A 23,374-nucleotide genomic window follows, 5' to 3' on the forward strand; every position below is an offset into this window, starting at 1 on the left:
CTTGTGTCAGCTCTCCGTGTGTGCAGCACCATTCCTGGGCAGGCTACACTTTCTTTCGCGCTGGGTGGCTCTCCTTACAGGGCGCACTCCTTGCACATGGGGCTCCCCTGCACAGAGGGCTCCTCTATGTGGGAGGCACCCCTGCGTGGCACAGCACTCTTTGTGCGCATCATCACTGCATGTGGGCCAGCTTCACATGGGCCAAGGAGACCGCAGACCTCCCATGTGGTAGATGGATGCCCTATCCACTGGGCTAAGTCCGCTTCCCAATAATGTCTTATCTTTCCAATTATATTTTTGCAAATGTCCAACACAAGTTATTTTTAGAAATGCAGAGTTTATTATGTGGGGCTAGAAAATATATGAAATGTCTGTAGAAGTAAATCTTAAAAAAATATTAAAAACAAAAAAACTAACAGTATAAAGTCTATTTGCAAAAGATTACAAAATTTTCTCATTTGATCCTCACTACCTAGCTCAGGGAAGAATTATTCCTGTTATCATGATGTCTCCCTCCTGAACTCACTATTTAGGATATGAAGTAGGAAAGGGTAAAAAATGTGATGACACTGAAGGGCAGGTGATCATAGAGTAACAGTCATTGTAGAGCCCAGCTCACTGGTTTACAAAAATTTTCTGAGCACCTAATATGTGCCAGGCCCTATGGCACACAGATGTTTAAATGTATGGAATCCAGAGCCAGAATGAACTCCAGCTCCATCATTTACCAGCTCTGTAATCTTGGACAAGTTACTTACATTCTCCAAGGTCCTCATTATGGAAAAAAAAAGCGCATCTAATTAGAATTGTGAGGTTTCAAACAATAAACGCATGCAAAAAAAAAAAGTACCTGACAAGCAATAAATGTTGAGGAAGGTTGGCCGTTAATATTAACAATTAATACATATCTGTGCCTATCCTTTCTAGGTATTTAGTAAGAGAGACAGGTGAACAGAAATTTCTTAAACAATGTATCAAGTGTTGTAACAGAAAAATGAATAAGGCTGGATCCCAGAAGATAATGTCCCTAATTATACCTGGAGTGACTGGACAAGCTTCACTTAGGAGACATTTGAGCTGAGGACTGAAGGATGACTGAGGTCTAGCCACACAAAAGGCAGGAAAGGACCACTTCAGAGCAGAGGGACTAGAGTTGTTGAAGGCACTATGTCTTGAAAGGCTTGAAAGGCAAGGCAACATTCATTATAGATAACAGATTTGGGGGAGAGGAGAAAGTTCTGCCAGGCTACAGGAGATGTTGCTGGAAAGGTGGGCTGCAGTCAGTTGATCCTAACTTTCTCTACTTCCCAAAGGCATTTGGATTTTAACCTGTAGGCCATTGGTTTCTAAATTGAGTTGAGGGAAACGGATACGGCTCAAGTGATTGGGCTTCTGTCTACCATATAGGAGGTCCAGGGTTCAATTTCTGGGGCCTCCTGGTGAAAGGCAAGCTGATTGCACGGTGAGTTGGCCTGAATGGAGAGGTGGCCCATGTGGATTGCCAGTCTGAGCAGGAGTGCCCACCCGCACAGGAGAGCAGGCCTGCACAGAGAGCTGGTGCAACAGAAACATAGAGGAGAGACAGTAAGAGACACAGACCAGGGAGCTGAGGCGGCGCAAGAAATTGGGTACATCTCTCACTCCAGAAGGTCCCAGGACCAGTTCCTGGTGCCGCCTAAGGAGAAGACAAGCAGACACAGAAAATGCACAGCAGGGAAGCGGACTTGGCCCAATGGATAGAGTGTCCGCCTACCACATGGGAGGTCTGCGGTTCAAACACCGGGCCTCGTTCCCTGTAAGGAGAGCTGCCCAGCGCAAAAGAAAGTTCAGCCTGCCCAAGAATGGCGCCGCACACATGGAGAGCTGACACAACAAGACGACGCAACAAAAAGAAACACAGATTCCCAGTGCCACTGATAAGGATAGAAGCAGTCACACAAGAACACACAGCAAATGGACACAGAGAGCAGACAATTTGGGGGGGGGAAGGGGAGAGAAATAAATAAATAAATCTTTAAAAAAGAAAAGAGAAGAAAATGCACAGCGAATGGACAGAGAGAGCAGACAATGGTAGGAGATAAATAAATGAATAAAGTAAATCTTTAAATTGAGTTGAGGAAAGTGGATGGGCTCAAGCTATTGAGCTCCCACCTACCACATGGGAGGTCTGGGGTTTGGTTCCTGATGCCTCCTGGAGAAGATGAACCAAACAGTGAGCTGGTCTGACAGGCATGCACTGCAAGGTGACGCAGCAAGATGATGCAACAAGGAGACACAAAGAGGAAAGACAATGAACTGAGGTAGCTCAAGTGATTGAGCGCCTCTTTCCCATGTAGGCGGTCCCAAATTTGGTTCCTGGTGCTTCCTAAAGAGAAGATGAGCAGACAGAGCACAAAACAAATGGATACAGAGAACAGACAGTAGCACAAAAAAATGAGGGGGGGGGGGGTGGAACAAATAAAATAATCTTTAGAAAAAATAAATTGGGTTGAATGTCAGGATTACCCTGGAAGTTTTTTTTAAAAAAGATTTATTTTATTTATTTATTTCTCCTCATCCCCTCGTTATTTGCACTTTCTGTGCCTGTTTGTCTTCCTTGTTTCTTTTGGACTCACCAGGAACGGAACCCAGGAACTCCCATGCGGGAGGAAGATGCCTAATTCCTTGAACCACCTCTGTTTCCTGTTTTGTTGCATCTCTCATTATGTTTTTCTTCTTGTGTCTCTTTTTGCTGTATCCTGTTGGGTCAACTTGTCAGGCCACCTGTCACGCCAGCTTGTTGTCTTCTTCAGGAAGCACCGGGAACCAAACCACAGACCTCCCACATGGTAGGTGGGAACTCAATTGCTTGAGCCACATCTGCTTCCCCCTGGAAGCTTTTTGAGCACACAGATTCCGAGGCTATAGTCAAAAATTGACTCATTAGAGCTGAGGCAGGCTCAGGAACACGCTTGAACCCCTTCCCGCCTCAATTCTGCTGCTGAATCAGGTTTTGGGGGTCACTTCCATGAGAAAAGGTGCAAATAGCACCCAAAGGAAGTAAATGTAAGATGAATCTTCACCTTCTTCAAGACTTTGCTCAAAATAAAGAAAAAACTTAAGCCCCTTCTCCCTGCTGTATATTTTTCCTCAAACACTGAAGTTCTAACATATCATTTAATAATTATGTTCATTGTCTGAGTCCACCTATTAAAAAGTAAGCTAATCAAAGGTGGTGGTTTTGCTCTTTTCTTTAAGTGTTATCCTCAAAGCTTAGGACATATAAATATGTTTGAAAAATGAAAATTAGGGGAGTGGATGTACCTCAGTGGTTGAATGCCTGCTTCCCATGTACGGGGTCCCAGGTTCAATCCCTGGTACCTCCTAAAAAATAAAATAAAATGAAATAAAAACTAATCAATGATTGGAAGGAAATGCAATTGAGACTTTTAGCCAGTAAAAAGCAATAAGACAAATGTGGAGAAAAAGGAACCTGTAATCTCTGTGGTGGCAGTTTGCTCGAAAAGGAAAAGGGAGGATGGCAGATGTAGCTCAAGCACTTGGGCACCTGCCTACTACTTGGGAAGTCCCAGGTTTAGTCCCTGGTGCCTTCTAAAGATGAGCAAGACTGCTAGATGATGCAACGAAGAGACACAATGAGGAAACACAATGAGAGACACAATTGTCAAGCAGGGTGTGAAAGTGGCTCAAGCAATTGGGCACCTCCCTCCCACAAGGGAGGTCCCGGGTTGGTTCCTAGGGCCTCCTAAAAAGATGAGTACAAACAACGAGATGGAGGAAAGAAAAAATAAATAAAATAAACCTTAAAGGAAAAGGAAACGGGAAAGAAGGTGTAGTTCAGTGGTTGAGTGCTGGTTTCCCACACACGAGGGTGCAGGTTCAATCCCTGGCCCCAGTACCTCAAAAAACAAACAAAAAAAAAAAAAAAAAAAAGGAAAAGGGAGGCAGGTGGAGTTGGGGAGACAAGGGTGCGGGTTAAAACAAATTAAAAAAAAAAAAAAAAGAAAACTGGGCTAAGGGGAAGAGTGGAGATTTTTATTGGCTAGGTTCTCCTTGTTTCCAAGTTTCAGATTTCACTCTAAATGCTCCCGGGCACATAAGCGCAAAACTTGCGGGTACCTCCCAGCCGGTCCCCAAAGCTATCCATTCCTCAACCTGGGATTCAGGCTCGAACAACCAAAGAAACAAGGAGAACCCAAATCCTTTGAAAAAGACGCGTATCTGCAGGAGTCTGCGCGCTACACAGGCGCAAGCATGCGCAGTAAACAGAGTCACCAGCGTGCGCGGGAAGCTGGACCACGTCCGTTTATGATTGGCTGTCGTGGCGAACTCCCACCCACAGAAACGCAGCCCTGAATACTGATTGGGTGTCCCCGCCGAGGCCTGACGCCGCTTGCGGGGTGAGGGAAAGGGAGGCGGGAAACAAATTGGTGGGTGCGGGGTCGCGCAGTTTGCTCGGCTAGGCTGTGGAGAGCTATCGAAATGGCGGTGCAGCCGAAAGAGACGCTGCAGCTGGAAAGCGTGGCCGAGTTCGGCTTTGTGCGATTCTTCCAGGGCATGCCAGAGAAGCCCACCACCACGGTGCGCCTCTTCGATCGAGGCGATTTCTATACGGCGCACGGCGAGGATGCGCTGCTCGCCGCCCGCGAGGTGTTCAAGACCCAGGGGGTGATCAAGTTCCTGGGGCCGGCAGGTAAGGGCATCCTCCGGAAGTACCCGTAGAGTCTGCTCGCGTCTCCTTTTCTGGAAGGTGGCGAACACTTGCAGCGAAGGAGCTCCGGGGGCGGGGACGTTGGTGTTTTGGGGGAAGAATTCTCCATTCTCCAGCCCGTCCTTGCCCAAGTAGGGCGCGACCTGCCCTGCTTCAGCTCGCTATTGTTTCTCTCCAGCTGCCCCAGATCTGAAAGGATAGCGAACACTTATGGAGTGTTTGCCACGTGCCAGGCGTTGTGCGAGGCGTTTCTTTTATTTTTTTTTGTGGGTTTGCAGAACAGTCTTGCATAAAATGCAGGATTCCCATATACCCATATACTTGCATTGGTATGGAACATTTGCTTGATGAAAGCACATTTTTGTAGTTGTACTATTAACTATAATCCATGGTTTAATTTAGGGTTTACCGTGTAGTGTAGTTCCATGATTTCTTTAAGAATTTTTATTCTTTTACCATATGTACGGTGTAACATTTCCCCTTTAACCACATTCAGGTATGTATTTCAGTGCTGTTAATTACTTTCACAATATTGTGCTGCCTTGCGAGGCGTTTTAATACTTTGTTTTATTTAATTTCCCCCAGCAGTCTCTTAGATCTCTTTATTCTAAACACCGACAATTGGACCGCTCCGGAAGTGAGCTTGGCGGGGGGCGTGGCCGGAGAGGGTTTAGACTATTTTATGCCACAAACCTATTTTGCTCACAGTACCCTTCGTGTATACCCTGGGCCCGCGCGGGGACCAGCAATGAGTCCCTACTGAGAAGCAGTACAGCCCAGTGGCCAGGAGACGAACTCCGGCTAGACTGCCAGGTTTCAAGTCACGCCTCCTGCTTCTGTGACCTTGGACCAGTCATTAAGCTCTGCCTCAGTTGAGCATTCAGTGCCCACTGTTCCCGGCCCCACTCGTCCGGAGTCATCTGCCATTGGAAAACCATAGAGAGGCATCCTTTGTGGGCCAGGTGTTCTAGATATTTTATGTTGATCTCTTTTCTCCCTGGTTCCTTTGCCTTTTTTTTTTTTTTTCAGTTGTGATAATGGAAAGAACATTCTAGGGAGAGTAAGAGTTCTGACCCTGCCACTTGCAAATGGAATGTTAATGCCTAAAATGTTTTATTCATTAGGTAGAAACTTGTGAGTGCTGTTGTGTCAGGTAAGGTCATGGATACGGGGTGTATAGATGAAACGACAGTATCTTGGTCTTCAGAGCTCACTCTAGCAGAGAGTAAGGCAGAAGAAATTAAAATTCAAGGTGAAGAAGCACATTGAGGTATACACCATAAGTTGTTGAAGAGGCAGGAACACAGGGTGGCCACTGCTGGAGACATCTGAAAAGGCATTACTTAGAGGATAAATTCCGCTTGAGTCTTCAAAGACTAGGAGTTTGTTGGGAAGAGGGCCTGAAAGTGATGGGTGATGAGTTATGGGGACCAGTTAAGACCAGCTCAAGGTAGTTAGGGGTGTCTTCAAAGTTAATGATGGCTAATGCTTTCTTAGGTAAAGTGATTATGACTCTTGTTACTCTAGGCTAGTGTTCATAGTGCTCATTGTTTTTGTATTATGCATTTTAGAATGGTTTAAGCATAAATGATGTGAAAACTTATACCTTTATGTTTGAATAATTTGGATCATGGATTTTTCTGAACACTGAAATTTAATACTTTTATTTTTCTGTGTGATTTAGAATGAGAAAGGAATATTGGGTTCTAATTATTACATCCTATTGGGAAAGAAATTTCCTGTGAATATCCAGGAATCTTAAATATTGGAGCATGTAATGCTCTTTTGCCCTTGAAAATTGAAATGTGCCTGTTTATCAGGAACATTTATTACAATAGAGTAACTTAGCCAGTTTCCTCACCTTAATCATATTGAGAATGTGCTTTTCTTAGAGGTAAGCAAGTAAATGCGAGTTATTCCTAAGAATCTATGTCTTGCATTAGAAATTTATGCAACGGTATAATAAAAATTTTTTTTAAACTTTATTACTTGTTTTCGGTACTGGGGATTGAACCTGGGGCCTTGTACATGGGCAGCAGATGCTCAAACCACTGAGCTACACCCACACCTCACAAAGGTACATTTTAAATAAAAAATTGGCCTGATATTTATTGGAGTAGATAATAGCTATGAAGAGAGGAGTAATTTTTTTACTAGAAATTGACTGAAATAATTGACAAAGGGAGGGGCTCAAAAACAAAGGTGTACTGTGGTTTCCAAACATGGTGTCTTTTTGTGTTACGTTTTTTCTTGGGAGGAATTTTTCTTCCTTTTAATATGTAATGCAGGTAGAGTGTTACCTATTGCAAAAATGATCCCAGGGGAGTGGATGTGGCTCAAGCTGTTGACCTTTTGCTTCCAACATGGGAGGTCCTGGGCTCATTTCCTGGTGCCTCCTAAAAACAAACAAAAAAGCAACAAGCAAAACAAAAAAGGCAACTCAGGGGAGCAGATGTGGCTCAGTGGTTTTGCGCCAGCTTCCCTCATACCAGGTTCTGGGTTCAAGCCCCATTTCCCAGTACCTCCAAAAACAAAACATAACAAAAAAGATGAGTAAATTACATCCAGAGTGGGGGAACTATGAACACCTGATGGGGATCCCATGCTTTGGTCTCCTTGAGTGTGGTGTTTAGTAATTGGCCTGTGGACACCAAGGAAGGTAGGCCTGAGGAGGGGTTCTAGAGATACTGGTTCATGTGGGCCCTGCACCACTGTTGGGGATTTTCCTCCATCACCTGAAATGGCCCAGGAAGAAGGGCTCTGTGGAATGCTACACACTGCCGGTGTATGGGCTCCCGCTGAAGGGGTGCCTCGTGCTGCCCCCCTGGCAAGTTCTAGTTACTGTCCTCTTCCTCCGAGTGGGCTGATGCCACTTGTGGCCTGGGAGCTTCTGAGTCTCAGTGTTTACTTGAACCTGGTGGATGTTGCATGCGCTAGTAAAAACCTGACAGTTGTTTTTTTTTTTTAATAACTATTTCAAATTAAAAAAAATAACAGAAAAGGATAGCTTAACAACTTATGGAAGCATTACTCCTAAAAAGTTCTGTCCAGGCACTTTTATCTCATCTAATTCCAACTACTACTTACTCAGTTGTTCTTGTAGTGTTCAAAAAGATACACAGATGTAAGTGTAAGATGTAGTAAGATACAAAAAAGTTGTTAAAATATTCATTGTGTGAAATGATGGTTATAGTATATGGTAGTTTTAAAGACTCTCCACATATTTACCTGGCGGGGGAGATAACCATGATCATGAAAATGGTTTTCCCAGGGTGAGGCTCATCTCCTGCACTCCAGGTGTGCTGATCGCTAGGATTTGTTGTGGTAGTTGGGAATTATGTTCACCCTTTCCCCTGTAAAACAAAACAAAACAAAACAGAACATAGCAACTCTCCCTTACCTGGAAAAGAAAAGTTGGTGCCCAACATTTTATTTTTTAAAGAAGCTTTAGATTATATAAATGTCACATTGAAAATATACCGGAATTCCTATATACCCCACTCCTTCCTCCTCCCACACTTTCCCTCATTAACATCATCTTTCCTTATTGTGGTACGTTGTTAAAATTGATGACTACTTATTGAAGCATTGCTACTAACCATGGTCTGTAGTTTACATTATAGTTTACAGTTTGCACTGCACAATTTTATAGGTTTTGATAAAATGTATAATGGCCTGTATCCATCATTGCAGTGTCACGCAGAACAATTCCAGTGCCCCAAAATGCCCCGTGTTACACCTATTTGTCCCTTGCCCACTCCTCTTTGACCACTGCCTATATGTCAATGTTACAAGTTCTTCGATTGCTAGAATAGTAAATCTTCTTTAGTCCATAGCTGCATTCCGCCTTTATGTTTGTTCATTCCTCAGTCTCGAGGATTTTGGGATGGTGATTCCCACTGTTTCTGAGTGAGAGGGGTGGTGCCCAACTTATTTTTGAAATTTTGCTGATCTGTGAAATCCAAAAGCTTGAGAAGCATTGTTATTGAAACATGAATTTAAAACAGGCAAACATTGTATAAAAATTGCAGTACATTTTCATCACCCCTAAAAGAAACCCTGTACCCATTTGCAGTCACTCCCTGTTTTCCCCCAGATCTCCCAGCCCTAAGCAAACACTAATCTTTTATTTTTATAGATTTGGCTATTCTGGACATTTCATATAAATGAAAGCATGTAATATATAGCCTTTTGTGATTGGCTTTTTGACGTATTTTCAGGGTTCATCCAGATTGCAGCGTGCATCAATACTTCATCTCTGTTTTATTGCTAAGATGGCAGGGATATGCCCCAGTTTTGTCTATCCGTTGTCAGTTGATGGACATTTGAGAAGTTTCTTGAACCTAATCCTTTATTTTCTCCCGTACTTGTTCTTTCATTCTTCCCTACTGTGCTAGTGAAGAGATGAGCCTTTCATTCTGCTCTGGATTTTAAAGCCTGAGATAGCAGGGTGCAGCCTTCAGGCAAGGTTCAGGCAGAGTTCCTCAGCCTCTCTGTGTGGTGGGACATCATGGCATGCAGTCACTGTTGCGGCAGATCCCTGAGGCACTGGGGTCAGGAGCCCGCAGTTGGATGCTTCGTTTGTGGCACCGCTTTGCTCTCGATTTTAAACACTCGTTTTCTCAGACAGCTTTGTGTTTATTTCTTTTCTCCTCTCCTCTCTGTCTGGTTCCTTCTCTTGGCATTTTGACTTATTCAAATCCTTTCATACTTCCTTTTAGCCACTTTTCTCTTTATTGTCAATACCATGTGATTCCTTATTATAAAACCCTGAAGTGGGTTAGTATCTCATTCCAATTTATAGATAAGGAAATCTGCATGTTAAGACCCCTTGGTTAGCTGGCCTCTTTAGGTACTCCCTTAGGACCTTCTTCCTATCATAGTGATAACATTTGCTTTACTTTTTTCCTGCTTCTCCCAATAGATTGAAAGCTCCTAGATGGCAGGAACTGTGTCTTAACCAATCTCTGCCTCTGAGCCCCATAGCTGGCACATGCCCACATATTGCAGACACAGGGTAATTGTTAGTTTAGTAAAGTGGGACTCTAAATCATTCTTGAGAAACTTGTAGCAATCAGGGTATTTTCTTCTCCTGTCCCACAGCAGTTTTGGTAGGATGGCTTTCTGTTCTGTTTCCCCTCATTTCACTCCAGGATGTCAGTCTGTTCCCTAGCTAGTCCTCTGTAAAGCATGTGACCCAGCTCTTCAGCAGCAGCTGCAGGTGCTTGTCAGCTGATTTCAGAAGCACTGTTACAAAAATCCCTTTGAGAGAAATATCTGTAGATTAATAATGGGGATGGGGTGGGGGGCAAGGTTTGCTGCAAGGAATCACTAGGGGGCCTTTCTATTTAATGCATTTGACTCTTCACCTTCCCAGCTTAAATTCTTTAAAAAAAAAATCACCACTCTTGAGCTCTTGTTCTTTTTTAATGTGTCAGTGAAAAGAAAAAGAGGGAGAAGATTGAGAATTATTGCTTTGGGTACTGGAATATATAATATACTGCCTAGGGCCAGGCAGATAGCATTAATATGCAAAGTAACCAGATGTCAGCCAATAGGAAGTGGAGGAGCTTGTGGATCTGAGAATGCCTGTACATCCACTGATAGGCATTCACATTCAGATGCTTGAAAAACACTGTCTTGGCAAAACAGAATTCTCCTGGCATTCCATTCAGACTTCTGGTTTAAGAGCTGTCCCAGAATTATGCCAGACCACTGTTTTATTTTTCCTCTCCCCAGAATTGTTTTTGCTGAGTTGTACTTTAGATTGCCAACTAAAAAGGGGATTTTTTTTTTGAAGACTGATTTTGAATCTCACTGCTCTTATTTGCTGAAGTGGCAGTATTTATGAGTATCTCCAAGAGAAATTTTTCTCTGCTTTTTTATGAACTGATTATGCTTTCCTTGAGCAAAATATATATATATATATTTTTTAGGTGCCAGGCTGGGGATTAAACCCTGGACCTCATGTGTGGAAAGCCGGCATTCAACCACGGAGCTATACTGGCTCCCCCTAATTGTTTTTTTTTTGTTAGTTTGCTTGCTTATTTTTGTTTTTAGAGGTACACTGGATTCAACCTGGGACCTAGTATATGGGAAGCAGGTGCTCAACCACTTGAGTACATCTGCTCCCCTATGATTATATATTTTTTGAATGACGTTTTAGTATATTCATAATGTAACTGGTAGGGTGACTGATTGTTCTGGTTTGCTTGGGACTGAGGAGGTTCCTGGGACAAGGGACTTTTAAGTACTAAAAACTGGGAAAGTCTTGGACAAACCAGGACTAGTATGCCTATTTGCTAGGAAGAAACAGGGAATAAAACTTTAAATGGTGCCTGCTGTTCCATCCAGAGTTTCCCATCCTGAGTGAGTTATTAGTTGGGAGATGTCAATTTCTTGTATCCTAGGTAGGCCTGAATTCCTGTTTGTGTCATCCAGAATGTGATTACAAGACCTTGGTGAATGGGATTCTAGCTAGGGGAACAGCAATATATTCAATTCTGTAAGAAAGTACGGTTGTATTGAACTTACTGAGGGTTGAAAACTGGTAATCTAAGTCTAAATGCAATGTTTTCATAAAGATTTGAATTAATTGCCTGTATTTTAAAAATTGGAATCTTTCATTAAAAAATTCAGACCTTGAGCGTCTATTTCAACCTCATTATTGACACTGTGGACTGGTTGTTTATTGTGATGGACTGCTCTCATGTTTAACAGCATGCCTGCCCCTGCCCACTAGATACCGTTAGAATCCCCACCTCCCAGCTATGATAACCAAAAATGTCTCCAGACATTGCCAGATATTCCCAGGTAGGGCAAAATCATCCCCAAGTGAGAACGTGTGATCTAAGGATAAAGATCAGGAAACTTGAAAACTCTTTGTTGTTTGGGTAGGAGAAAATAGATGCACTCATACTTAATGGATGGTAATATATATATATTTTTTAAATTTATTTATTTATTTTTAAAATTTATTTCTCTCCCCTTCTCACCACCCCCAGTTGTCTGCTCTCTGTGTCCATTCGCTGTGTGTTCTTCTGTGACCGCTTCTATCTTTATCAGTGGCACTGGGAATCTGTGTTTCTTTTTGTTGCATCATCTTGTTGTGTCAGCTCTCCGTGTGTGCGGTGCCATTCTTGGGCAGGCTGCACTTTCCTTTGCGCTGGGTGGCTCTCCTTACGGGGTGCACTCCTTGCACATGGGGTGTCCCTATGCGGGGGACACCCCTGCGTGGCACGGCACTCCTTGTGTGCACCAGCGCTGTGCATGGGCCAGCTCCACATGGGTCAGGGAGGCCCGGAGTTTGAACCACGGACCTCCCATGTGGTAGGCGGACACCCTATCCATTGGGCCAAGTCTGCTTCCCAGGATGGTAATATTGACACAGCTAACCAAGGGGATCAGCCTGGCAAATATTATAAAAACCATACATATCCTTTGATAAAATCCAGGTTTAGGACTTTTATCTTACAGATGTACACATTTGAAGAATGAAGCATGTACAGAGTTATCCATGCACCATTGTAATAGCAAGACTGAAAACAACCTATCTGTCTCTCAGTAAGAGACCATTTATATTATAGAACATCCTGGTAGTTATTGGAATGTTTACAGCTGTGAGTAGAAAGCTGCGTATGTTCTGATGGAACAATCTCCACAATATATTAGAAGTTTAAAAAAAAAGGTAGAGAAAATGTGTGTAGTATGCAATCATTCATATACAGAAGGGAAAAACAATGCTTTGTATTTGCTTGTGTGTACATAGAATATATTTTCTCTAAACTGGTAACACTGTGGTAGCCAACTGGATATGAGGGGACAGTGGTGAAAGGGAGCTTTTTTGCTGTTCGTTCCTTTAGTATTTTGTATCTCTGACATTTTTTATCTTTTTCAGAATTTCTGATTTTGAAGTGTAGGCTCCTGAGGACCTGGGGACTCAGCATTTTGTACCCTTCGCATACCATAGTTCCTGGGACATTGGTGTGGGATGAATAATTTATTGAGTGGGTGGATTACTGAAGAACAGCATAACTTGGGAAGCATTCTGTTAGGTGCTTGAACACTATTACTTCAAATTATAACTTGTGTTTTTTTTTAAATTTTTCTTTAGGAGCAAAGACTCTGGAGAGTGTTGTGCTTAGTAAAATGAATTTTGAGTCTTTTGTTAAAGATCTTCTTCTAGTTCGTCAGTATAGAGTTGAAGTTTATAAGAATAAAGCTGGAAATAAGGCCTCCAAGGAAAATGATTGGTATTTGGCATTTAAGGTAATTATCTTCCTTTTCAATTCACTTTATTGAAAATGTGAGAGAATTCTATTGTGTGTTTTAATATTTTAATCAGGTTGTAATTATATAATGCTTTAAGAATCTTTGATATTTTTTAGCATGTGGGTGCCTTGTAAGTTTCTCTAAGTTGAGCACATGTGTGCTTCTAATGTTAGGGAGAACCCTGCCTTTAGAATAGGGATTCTTAACCCTTTTTGTTCCGCAGACCCCTTTGCCGGTCAGGAGAAATCAGTACTACTTTAATTTATTTTTTGCGTACATTCATAAGGAAGGAAATGCTAGATTTCAATTAGAGGCCAGAGAAAATAAAGATAATAAGTTGATTTTTTTCAATTCAAGCTCATGGACCCCTGAAATCTTCCCATTGACCCCTTGGGGATCTGTGGACCCCTGGTTAAGAACCCCTGCTTTAGGAAAGCAGATTTAGCCCAACAGATGGGGTGTCCACCTACTACATGGGAGGTCCAAGGTTCAAACCCCGGGCATCCTGACCCGTGTGATGAGCTGGCCCACACGCAGTGCTGATGCACGCAAGGAGTGCCCTGCCACGCAGGGGTGTTCCCCCTGTGTAGGGGAGCCCCAAGTGCAAGGAGTGCGCTCCGTAAGGAGAGCCACCCAGCGTGAAAAAAAAAGTGCCGCTTGCCCAGGAATGGTACTGCACACACGGAGAGCTGACGCAGCGAAATGATGCAACAAAAAGTGACACAGATTCCTGGTGCTGCTGACAAGAATACAAGTGGATACAGGAGAAGACACAGCGAATGGATACAGAGCCCAGACAAGTGGGAGGGACGGAGGATGAGGAGAGAAATAAATAAAAAATAAATCTAAAAAAAAAAAATAGAACCCCTGCTTTAGGAGATGGTGGTACTATTGATTTTATTTTATTTAATGACTGCCTTCCTTCCTTCCTTAATAGTCTGTCTAAGAGCAAGTCTTTGTTCACCACACAATACCTGTATAGAGTATGTTCTATACATATATAAATACTGGCATAAATTAATGGTTAAAATCTTGTTGGGAGAGTGAGATTTATTGTCAAAAGGGAATAAATGTGTGTGAGGGGAATGATGCCCTGACCTGGATGTCAGCAGATTTGATTTCTCTTCTAGGACCTTGGCAAATTTCCCAACCTCCTCCAATGTCTGTTTCTTCAGTAAAGTAAGAGAGTTAGATTAGAAGGTTTTTAAGATACTTTCCAACTTTAAAGTCCTGTGAGTTTTTTCTTGGGAGGTTTAATAAAATATTTAAACATTTGATGTTGGAGCTGCTGCAAATGAAGTATTCAGTCTTTATGAATGTACATCCTCTTTTTCCCTGTAAATATAAACACTGTAGGTTATATGTGGGGTAATTTAGCATTTCTGGGAATTTTCATTGCTATTGTATTGAGGAAAGTGGGACTTTTCTTACAGTTTTATCCTATATCTTGAAAGAATTTAATGGGAAATTGAGATTACCACTAAGTGGTGTTTCTATCCCATTTTTCACAGAATTCAGTAGGTAACAAGATGTGGAATCAGTAGTTCAGGTGATTACTGTGACTGCCAGCCTGTCACACCTCAATCCTTTATGCCACATCAGAATTCTTTTTAACTCCCACCTTTTAGATCAGAGGGAAAATCTTTTTTTTTTTTTTTTTTAAAGATTTATTTGTTTATTTAATTTCCCCCCTCCCCTGGTTGTCTGTTCTTGGTGTCTATTTGCTGCGTCTTGTTTCTTTGTCCGCCTCTGTTGTCGTCAGCGCCACGGGAAGTGTGGGCGGCGCCATTCCTGGGCAGGCTGCTTCCTTCTTTTCACGCTGGGCGGCTTTCCTCACGGGCGCACTCCTTGCGCGTGGGGCTCCCCCACGCGGGGGACACCCTTGCGTGGCACGGCACTCCTTGCGCGCATCAGCACTGCGCATGGCCAGCTCCACACGGGTCAAGGAGGCCCGGGGTTTGAACCGCGGACCTCCCATATGGTAGACGGACGCCCCAACCACTGGGCCAAAGTCCGTTTCCCAAGAGGGAAAATCTTAAGATATGTTATTTTTACCAGGTTAATTAGATATGGTATCTAAGTTCAGTTCTAAAACTGGTAAAACGGATTTGTCTTTACTTTTATTAGCTTATTGATTATGTAAAGTATTAATGGTATTTGAAATAGTTCCTCTCTATGAGTGACTTATTCCCCATGTTTGCAACAGTATGTTTAAGGGCTAGAGAGGATCTTTGATACCATCTAGTAAAGAGATTTCATTTTATATTTTCATGGACTCTTTTTAAATTTTTTAATTGTATTTTTTAAAAAATAATCACAAAAAATGCTACATTAAAAAAATATAAGAGGTTCCCATATATCCCACTCCCACCCCCCACTCCTCCTACATCAACAACCTCTTTCATCATTGTGGCACATTTATTGCATTTGGTGAATACATTTTGGAGGACTGCTGCACCTCATGGTTAATAGTTTATATTGTAGTTTACACTCTCCCCCAGTACATTCAGTGGATTATGGCAGGATATATAATTTCCAGCATCTGTCCCTGCAGTATCATTTAGGACAACTCTAAGTCCCAAAAATGCCCCTACATTACATCTCTTCTTCCCTATCCCTGCCCTCAGCAACTACTGTGGCTACTTTCTCCACATCAGTGCTACAATTTTTTCCATTACTAGTCACAGTAGTTCTATAGTAGAATATCAGTAAATCCACTCTAATCCATACTTTATTCCTCCATCCTGTGGACCCTGGGATGGTGATGTCCACTACACCTCTATATCGAGAGGAGTGTTAGATCCCATATGGTTGATGGATGTTCCTGGACTCTTAACTTTGCCCTCAAGAACCCAGTTTTACTAGCTACTGGTTCAGTCTGAGAATTTTTTAAAGTGTGCTTTACCGCTGTGCATGTAAATTCAAAGCATAAATGTGAAAATAGCATAGAATATCATGTTTGTGATTGAATGAATGAGTGCTTTTTCATTTGACTATCAGGTATCATTTTTCTATTATACTTTTGATCTAGATTTTAATAAACAGCCAATGGTTAAAGGGAATTGATAATCATATTACAAAAAGAAGTGGCTATCATTATTGTGATGCTGGACACTCAAGTACTATTGATGATTACTGGTTGCTTGAATTTGGCTGTCACAGTGTTGACTTGGAAAGCTGTTTCTATCCTATGATTGTCTCACTTGTGATAACATGGTCCCATCAAATGACCCAGAAATGAGTGAAGTTTTTCAGCTTCTGGGCAGGTTGAAGTGTATAGAGATACCCAACAGCTTGACACAAGTCCAGCCAAAAGCAAAGAAATTCAACTTTTTAGTTAGCTTGTGTGATCTTAAAGGGTAGGTTCTAAGTTTTTGAAATACTGAAAATAGGTCAAGAATTCTTTCTTTTGAAATAGTGATCTAGAACAATCTCTCCATTTTACAGATAAATGTATTGATTTAGAGAGGTGATTTTTCAAAGTCAGTACTTAATACTTAAGCTAATAATACTGCTTTTCCTGTGTGGTATGACTATGCAACCAATGGTAGTTTGGGATGTGGAGATATAAATACTAGCAGGATTATCAGTTTGCGTATCTTAATGATTGTGTATGTTATAAACCCAGCTGCTGATATCAAACTGAAAAGTCACTTGATACACTTCTTTTTTTGTTTTTTAATTTTTAATTTTTTTGATACAATTATTTTAGATGTTCTCAAGTGTTGTGAGAATCACTGGGATACTTTATAGAAAATGTGGTAATAGTTGTAATATGTGGTCACAGGCAATTACATTTTGTAAGAAAATATTTTATTAAAATCCATCAGGACTGGATAATTCTTGTTTGCTAGTAAAATTTCAAAGTAAGTTCAAAAGTTTCTTTAAAATTTTCTTCATTTTTGCTTAGGCTTCTCCAGGCAATCTTTCTCAGTTTGAAGACATTCTCTTTGGTAACAATGACATGTCATCTTCCATTGGTGTTTTGGGTATTAAAATGTCCACAACTGATGGCCAAAGACAGGTTGGAGTTGGGTATGTTGACTCCATACAGAGGAAACTAGGACTGTGTGAGTTCACCGATAATGATCAGTTTTCCAATCTTGAAACTCTGCTGATTCATATTGGACCAAAGGAATGTGTTTTACCAGGAGGAGAGACTACTGGAGACATGGTGAAACTGAGGCAGGTAAAGGAATCAGTTCTGGTGATAGAAGAGAACCCAAGCTTAGGAAAGGCTTTTACTTATATAATACTGTTTTATTTATGGAAAACTTAAGTTTTTCTATTTAATTAAAATAATGTTTTCTTTTGAAGAATAATGTCTTGATTTTTCTTTTGTAGAAAACTTTGTATCTTTACAGAATATCAGAACAAGTTTTTGTTTTGTTTTATTTTGTTTTTGTTTTAGGTACTGGGGGCTGGGGATTGAGCCCAGGAGAAGGGTATGTGGGAAGCTGGTTCTCAACCACCGATCCACATTGGCATACCTAAGTTTTTTTTTTCATTTGTTTTGCTTGTTGTTTGTTTATATTTTTTCAGGAGGTACCGGGAACCAAACCTGGGACTTCCTGTGTGGGAGGTGGGAACTCAGCCACTTGAACCACATCTGTTCCCCATGTTTCTTGTTTTTAGACTTGTTGTACCTCAGATTTCCCCCCCTTCTTATTTCCCTTTCTTCCCTCCCCTCCCTTGTGTTCTTTTGAAAGAGTACTAGAATGCCAACCTTGAAGTGATGAGAATTAATAAAAGGAATTCTTTGGCAGTTCAGGGGAGAAAAGTAATGATTTGAGGTTAACTTTTTAAAAACTATACTTATTATTATATTTAGCATGGATTTAGCAAATAAAATGTTATTTTTCAGGATTATTTTTTGATAGTTCAAGAATATTTGCTTTTTTATTTATTTTTTATTAGTAACATTAGCTTCTTTCAGGGATTTGTTAATTTTTATTTTAATGATATTTTGATTGTGCCTTCTGTATAGATATGTAGTTTATTATTTAGATACTTTTTAAGAGATGTATAAGGATTCTTTTTGTGGTCTTCAGATACTGTAAGAAATGCCTGGGAGATAGCAAGTCTGTTATGGGCATTTTTAGCATAGATTGTATGTAAGCAACCTTCCAAAAGTAATTTCTATTAAGAGTTTTTACTATAGATTTAAGAAGTTTGTTAGTCATAGATACCATTGTCTTATGCACTGTATAAAAATTTAATGTAGTTGTCGGTATTAGAGTCTTATATTTCTCTTTGGAATTTCTGAATAAAGTAATTTAAAATATTTCTGGCAAAATAGGTTATTCAGAGAGGAGGAATCCTAATCACAGAAAGAAAAAGAACTGAATTTTCTCCCAAAGACATTTATCAAGATCTCAACCGGTTGCTGAAAGCCAAAAAGGGAGAACAGATGAATAGTGCTGTTTTGCCAGAAATGGAGAATCAGGTATGTGTATTACAAATGTGAATTTATTTTAAAATTATAATAGTGGCTTTTTAGGAGGCTTCAATTATCATATTTCTCTCAAAATCTAAATTGTGCATCAAGGATATTATATTTCCTTGATCTATGAGGAATCATGAAAATGATTAAAGAATTTGAAACATAACCTTAAGTATATTTTAACTATACTCACTTTATATCTTTCCCTGGGTCATGTATGATTTCTTCCTTTTTTAAATTTTTAAAAATTGTTAATTTTTTTAATTAGAGAAGTTGTATGTTTACAGAAAAATCATGTGAAAAATACAGCATTCCCTTATGTCTTACCTGTTAATAACACTTTGCATTAGCATGGTACCTTTGTTACAATTTATGAAAGAATATTGTAATTGTACTATTAATTATGCTCCATGGCTTAAATTAGGGTGTTTTTTTTGGTCATCCCCTCCCCCATAAACCACTCTATTATTAATACCTGGCATTAGTGTGGCAGCTTTGTTTTACAATTCTGAAAGAACCTTTGTATAATTGTAGTATTAGCTATAGTCCATCTTTTATAATAGGTTTCACTGTATTGTATAGTCTTATGTTTTATTTTATTCTGATAACATATATACTATCTAAAATTTCACCTTTTAACCATACTCATATATATATTTCAGTTGTTACTTATACTCCGAGTGTTGTGCTACTAAAATCATCATCCATTTCTAAAACTTTACAGTCAACCTAAATAGAAATTATGTACAAATTAACTTCCCTTTCCCTACCCTCAACCCAGCTCCTGTTATGGTAACCTCCTGCATTCTAGATTTTAACTTTATGAGTTTATTTATGCTAATTATTTCATATCAGTGAAATTCATACAATATTTGTCCCTTTGTGTCTCGCTTATTTCACCCAACATAATGTCTTCAGGGTTCATTCATGTTGCATGAACCAGAACTTCATTCCTTTTTAATGCTGAATAATATTCTGTTATATACCACATTTTGTTTATCCATTCATCAGTTGATGGACTCTTGGGTTGCTTCTATCTTTTGGCAGTTATAAATAATGCTGCTGTGAACATCAATGTCTCAAGTATGTGTTTGGACCACCCTCTTTCAATTCTTTTGGGTATATACCTAGAAGAGGATGGCTGGATCATATATTAATTCTATGCTTAGCTTTCTGAGGAACTGCCAAACTGTCTTCCATATTGGCTGCACCATTTTATATTCCCACTAGCAATTAATGCATGTTCCTATTTCTCCACATCTTCTCCAACATTTGTAATTTTCTGGGTTTTTTTATCTAATAGCCCTTCTAGTGGGTATGTAATGCTATCTTTTTTTTTTTAGTTGGGTCTTCAGATTTTAAAAAATATTTATTTCTCTCTGCCCCCTTGTTTGCATTTGCTGTGTCCTTTTGTTGTGTGCTGGTCTTCTCTTTCTAGGAGGCACTGGGAACCAAACCTGGGACCTCCCATGTGGGAGGGAGGCACCTAATCACCTGAGCCACCTCCACTCCCTGCTTTGTTGCATCTCTCATTGTATTTCCTCCCTGTCTCTTGGTTGTGTCATCTCACTGTGGCAGCCTGTCGCACCAGCTTGCCTTCTTGCTCATCTTCTCCAGGAAACCCCAGAAATTGAACCTCGCATGTGTTAGGCGGGATCTCAGTTGCCTGAGCCTCATCCACTTCCCTGAATTGAGGCCTTGTTGTGGGTTTGATTTTCATTTCTCTAACAGCTAATGGTGTTGAGTATGTTTTCATGTGCTTTTTAGCCATTTATATATCCTCTTTGGAGAAATCTCTGTTCTAGTCTTCGGCCCATTTTGTAATTGGGTTGTCTTTTTATTGTTGAATTGTAGAATTTCTTTATATATTCTGTATATTAAACCCTTATCAGGTATGTAGTTTCCAAATACTTTCTCCCATTGAGTAAATTGTCTTTTCACCTTCATAACAAAGTCCTTTGCATAAAAGTTTTTAATTTTGAAAAAGTCCCATTTATCTATTTTTTCTTTCCTTTCTGGTGCTTTGAGTGTAAAATCTAAGAAACCATTGCCTAACACAAGATCCTGAAAATCCTTTCCCACATTTTGTTCTAAGAATTTTATACATTTGATATTTACATCTTTTCATCCATTTTTTAGTTCATTTTTGTATGTGGTATGAGAGAAAGGTCTCCCTTCATTCTTTTGCATATGGATATCCAGTTTTCCCAACACCATCTATTGAAGAAACTTTTATTACCCAATTAAGTAGGCTTGACAGACTTGTCAAAAATCAATTGGCACAGGAAGCGGATGTGGCTGAAGTGATTGGGCTCCCGTCTACCATGTAGGAGGTCCAGGATTCGATTCCTGGGGCTTCCTGGTGAAAGCATGCTGGCCTGAACAGAGAGCTGGCCCACATGGAGTGCTGACCTGTGCAGGAGCGCTGCCTGTGCAGGAGTGCTGGCCCGTGCAATGAGCTTGCCCACACAGAGAGCTGACTTGGGAAGATGATGCAGCAAAAAGAGACACAGAGAGACAATAAAAGATGCAGCAGACCTGGGAGCTGGGGTGGTGCAAGAGATTGAGCACCTTTCTCCCACTCTGGAAGGTCCCAGGATTGGTTCCTGGTGCCACCTAAAGAGAAGACAAGCAGACACAGAAGAACACACAGTGAATGGACAGAGCAGACAGCAAGCGCAAAATGACAAGGGGGGGGAGGTAGGAAGAAATAAAGCAATCAATTAAAAAAAAAAATCAATTGGACATACATGTGGGGATGTATTTCTGAGCTTGCAATTTCATTCTGTCCTGGTATTATGCTGTTTTTACTATTGTAACTTTGTAATAAGCTTTAAAGTCAGGAAGTGTGAGTCCTTCAGCTTTGTTCTTTTTCAAAATGGTGTTGGCTGTTCGAGGCTCCTTACCCTTCCAAATAAATCTGATAAGTGAATTTTCCATTTCTGCCAAGTAGGCTGTTGGAATTTTGATTGGGATTGCATTGAATCTGTAGATTGTTTTGGGTAGAATTGACGTTGTAATAATATTTAGTCTTCCAATCCATGAACATGGAATGTCCTTCCATTTTATTTAGTTCTTTGATTTCTTTGAGCAATGTTTAGTTGTTATTGTAAATGGATTTTTTTCCCTGATTTCCTCCCTCAGATTGCTTATTACTAGCGTATAGATATAAAACTGATTTTTGTGTGTTGCTCTTATACCCCACCACTTTGCTGATATATATTTTTTTTATCTCTGGTAACTTTTTTGGTAGATTTTTCTGGGCTTCCTACATATATGATCATACATCTGCAAATAGGGAAATTTTACTTCTTCCTTTCCATTTGGATGCCTTTTATTTCTTTTTCTTGCTTAACTGCTTTGGATGGAGTGCCCCATATAATGTTGAGTAATAGTGGCGGCAATGGCATCCTTGTCTTGTTCCCAATCTTAAGAGGGAAAACTTTTCAGTCTTTTACCGTAAGTATGATGTTAGCGGTGTTTTTTTCATTTATGCCCTTTATCATGTTGAGGAAGTTTCCTTCGCTTTTGTTTTTTTAAATTAAAAAAAATCATTGAAATATATTGCTCATGCACGAACATACATAAGCGTTAAGTATGTAGTAAAGATTGTGAACTTACAAACATGCATAACATCGTTCAGGGCTCCCATACCTCTCCCTACCCCCTGCTCTCTCTGTCCATTCACTGTGTGTTCTTATGTGTCTGCTTGCATTCTTGTCATGTGGCACCAGGAAACTGTGTAGCTTTTGTTGTTGTTGTTGCGTCATCTTGCTGCATCAGCTCTCCATGTGTGTGGTGCCAATCCTGGGCGGGCTGCACTTTTTTTGTGCGGGGCGACTCTCCTTGCAGGGCACACTCCTTGCATGTGGAGCACACCTATGTGGGGGACACCTCTGTCTGGCATGGCATTCCTTGCACGTGGCAGCACTGTGTGTGGGCCAGCTCACCACAAGGGTCAGGAGGCCCTGGGTATCAAACCCTGGACCCTCCATATGGTAGGTGGATGCTCTGTCAATTAAGCCACAACCTCTTCCCGAAACATTTCTAAAACATTATGAAAGAGTACTGTTGAAGTATTCTTACTAACTATTGTCCATATCTTATATTTGGTGTATTTTTTCCCCAACTCACTCTATTCTTTTTTCTTGTTCTTAAGCCGTGTAATTTTTCTAAAAATGGAATATGATGTAATCATAGATTTGTGCATTCATCACTTCAGTCAATATTAGAGCATTTTCATTATTCAAAAAAAGGAAAAACAAAAATAAATCATTGTCATTCCCTTACGTTACAAATCCTCTTAGGTGCTTTCACTATTTCTATTCATTTCCCATTATCAATATTTCCATATAACTTTTTACCAAGTCTGCACAGATTAAATCTCAGCTTTCCATTCTCTAACTACTCTCTTCTCTGGTGACTCATATTCTAGCTATTAACTCAATGTGTTTGCACATTATATTTAGTTCATAGTAGCAAAATCATACAATATTTGTCCTTTTTTGCTTGGCTTACTTTACTCAACATAATGTCCTCTAGGTTCAGCCATGTTGTCTTATGCTTCACGACTTCATTTCTTTTTACAGCTGAGTAATGTTCCATCATATGTCTATTCCACAGTTTGTTTATCTGTTTCGCAGTTGATGGACACCTGAGTTGTTTCCATCTTTTGGCAATTGTGAATAATGTCGCTGTGAACTTTCTTGTGCAGATGTCTGTTTGTGTCACTACTCTCAGTTCTTCTGGGTATATACCTAGCAGTGATGTAGTGTTATTCCTGGGTCACATGGCATATCTATATCCAACTTCCTTAAGAACTGCCAAACAGACTTCCACAGTTGGTGAACCATTTTACATTCCCATGGTGCGTAAATGTTCCTCTCCAACACTTGTAGTTTTCTGTTTTGTTAATAGCTGCCATTTTAGTAGGTATGAAATAATATCTC

At 40.4% G+C, this 23,374-nt stretch overlaps 1 protein-coding gene and 1 pseudogene across 1 annotated transcript in view; both read left to right on the forward strand.

The window, feature by feature from the left end:
• Nucleotides 1–4,388: 4,388 nt before the first annotated feature.
• The window catches only part of MSH2 (mutS homolog 2), a 95,369-nt gene continuing 76,383 nt past the window's right edge, over nucleotides 4,389–23,374 (forward strand). The window contains 4 exon segments of the mRNA XM_058278516.2: nucleotides 4,389–4,693; nucleotides 12,825–12,979; nucleotides 16,893–17,171; nucleotides 18,282–18,428. Coding sequence (XP_058134499.1) covers nucleotides 4,483–4,693; nucleotides 12,825–12,979; nucleotides 16,893–17,171; nucleotides 18,282–18,428 — 792 coding nt within the window. The 5' untranslated portion in view covers nucleotides 4,389–4,482.
• On the forward strand, nucleotides 7,932–8,067 carry LOC139436811 (U1 spliceosomal RNA; annotated as a pseudogene).

The sequence above is a fragment of the Dasypus novemcinctus genome, chromosome 17, assembly GCF_030445035.2.
Source record: "Dasypus novemcinctus isolate mDasNov1 chromosome 17, mDasNov1.1.hap2, whole genome shotgun sequence".
In the NCBI taxonomy this organism is placed as follows: domain Eukaryota; kingdom Metazoa; phylum Chordata; class Mammalia; order Cingulata; family Dasypodidae; genus Dasypus; species Dasypus novemcinctus.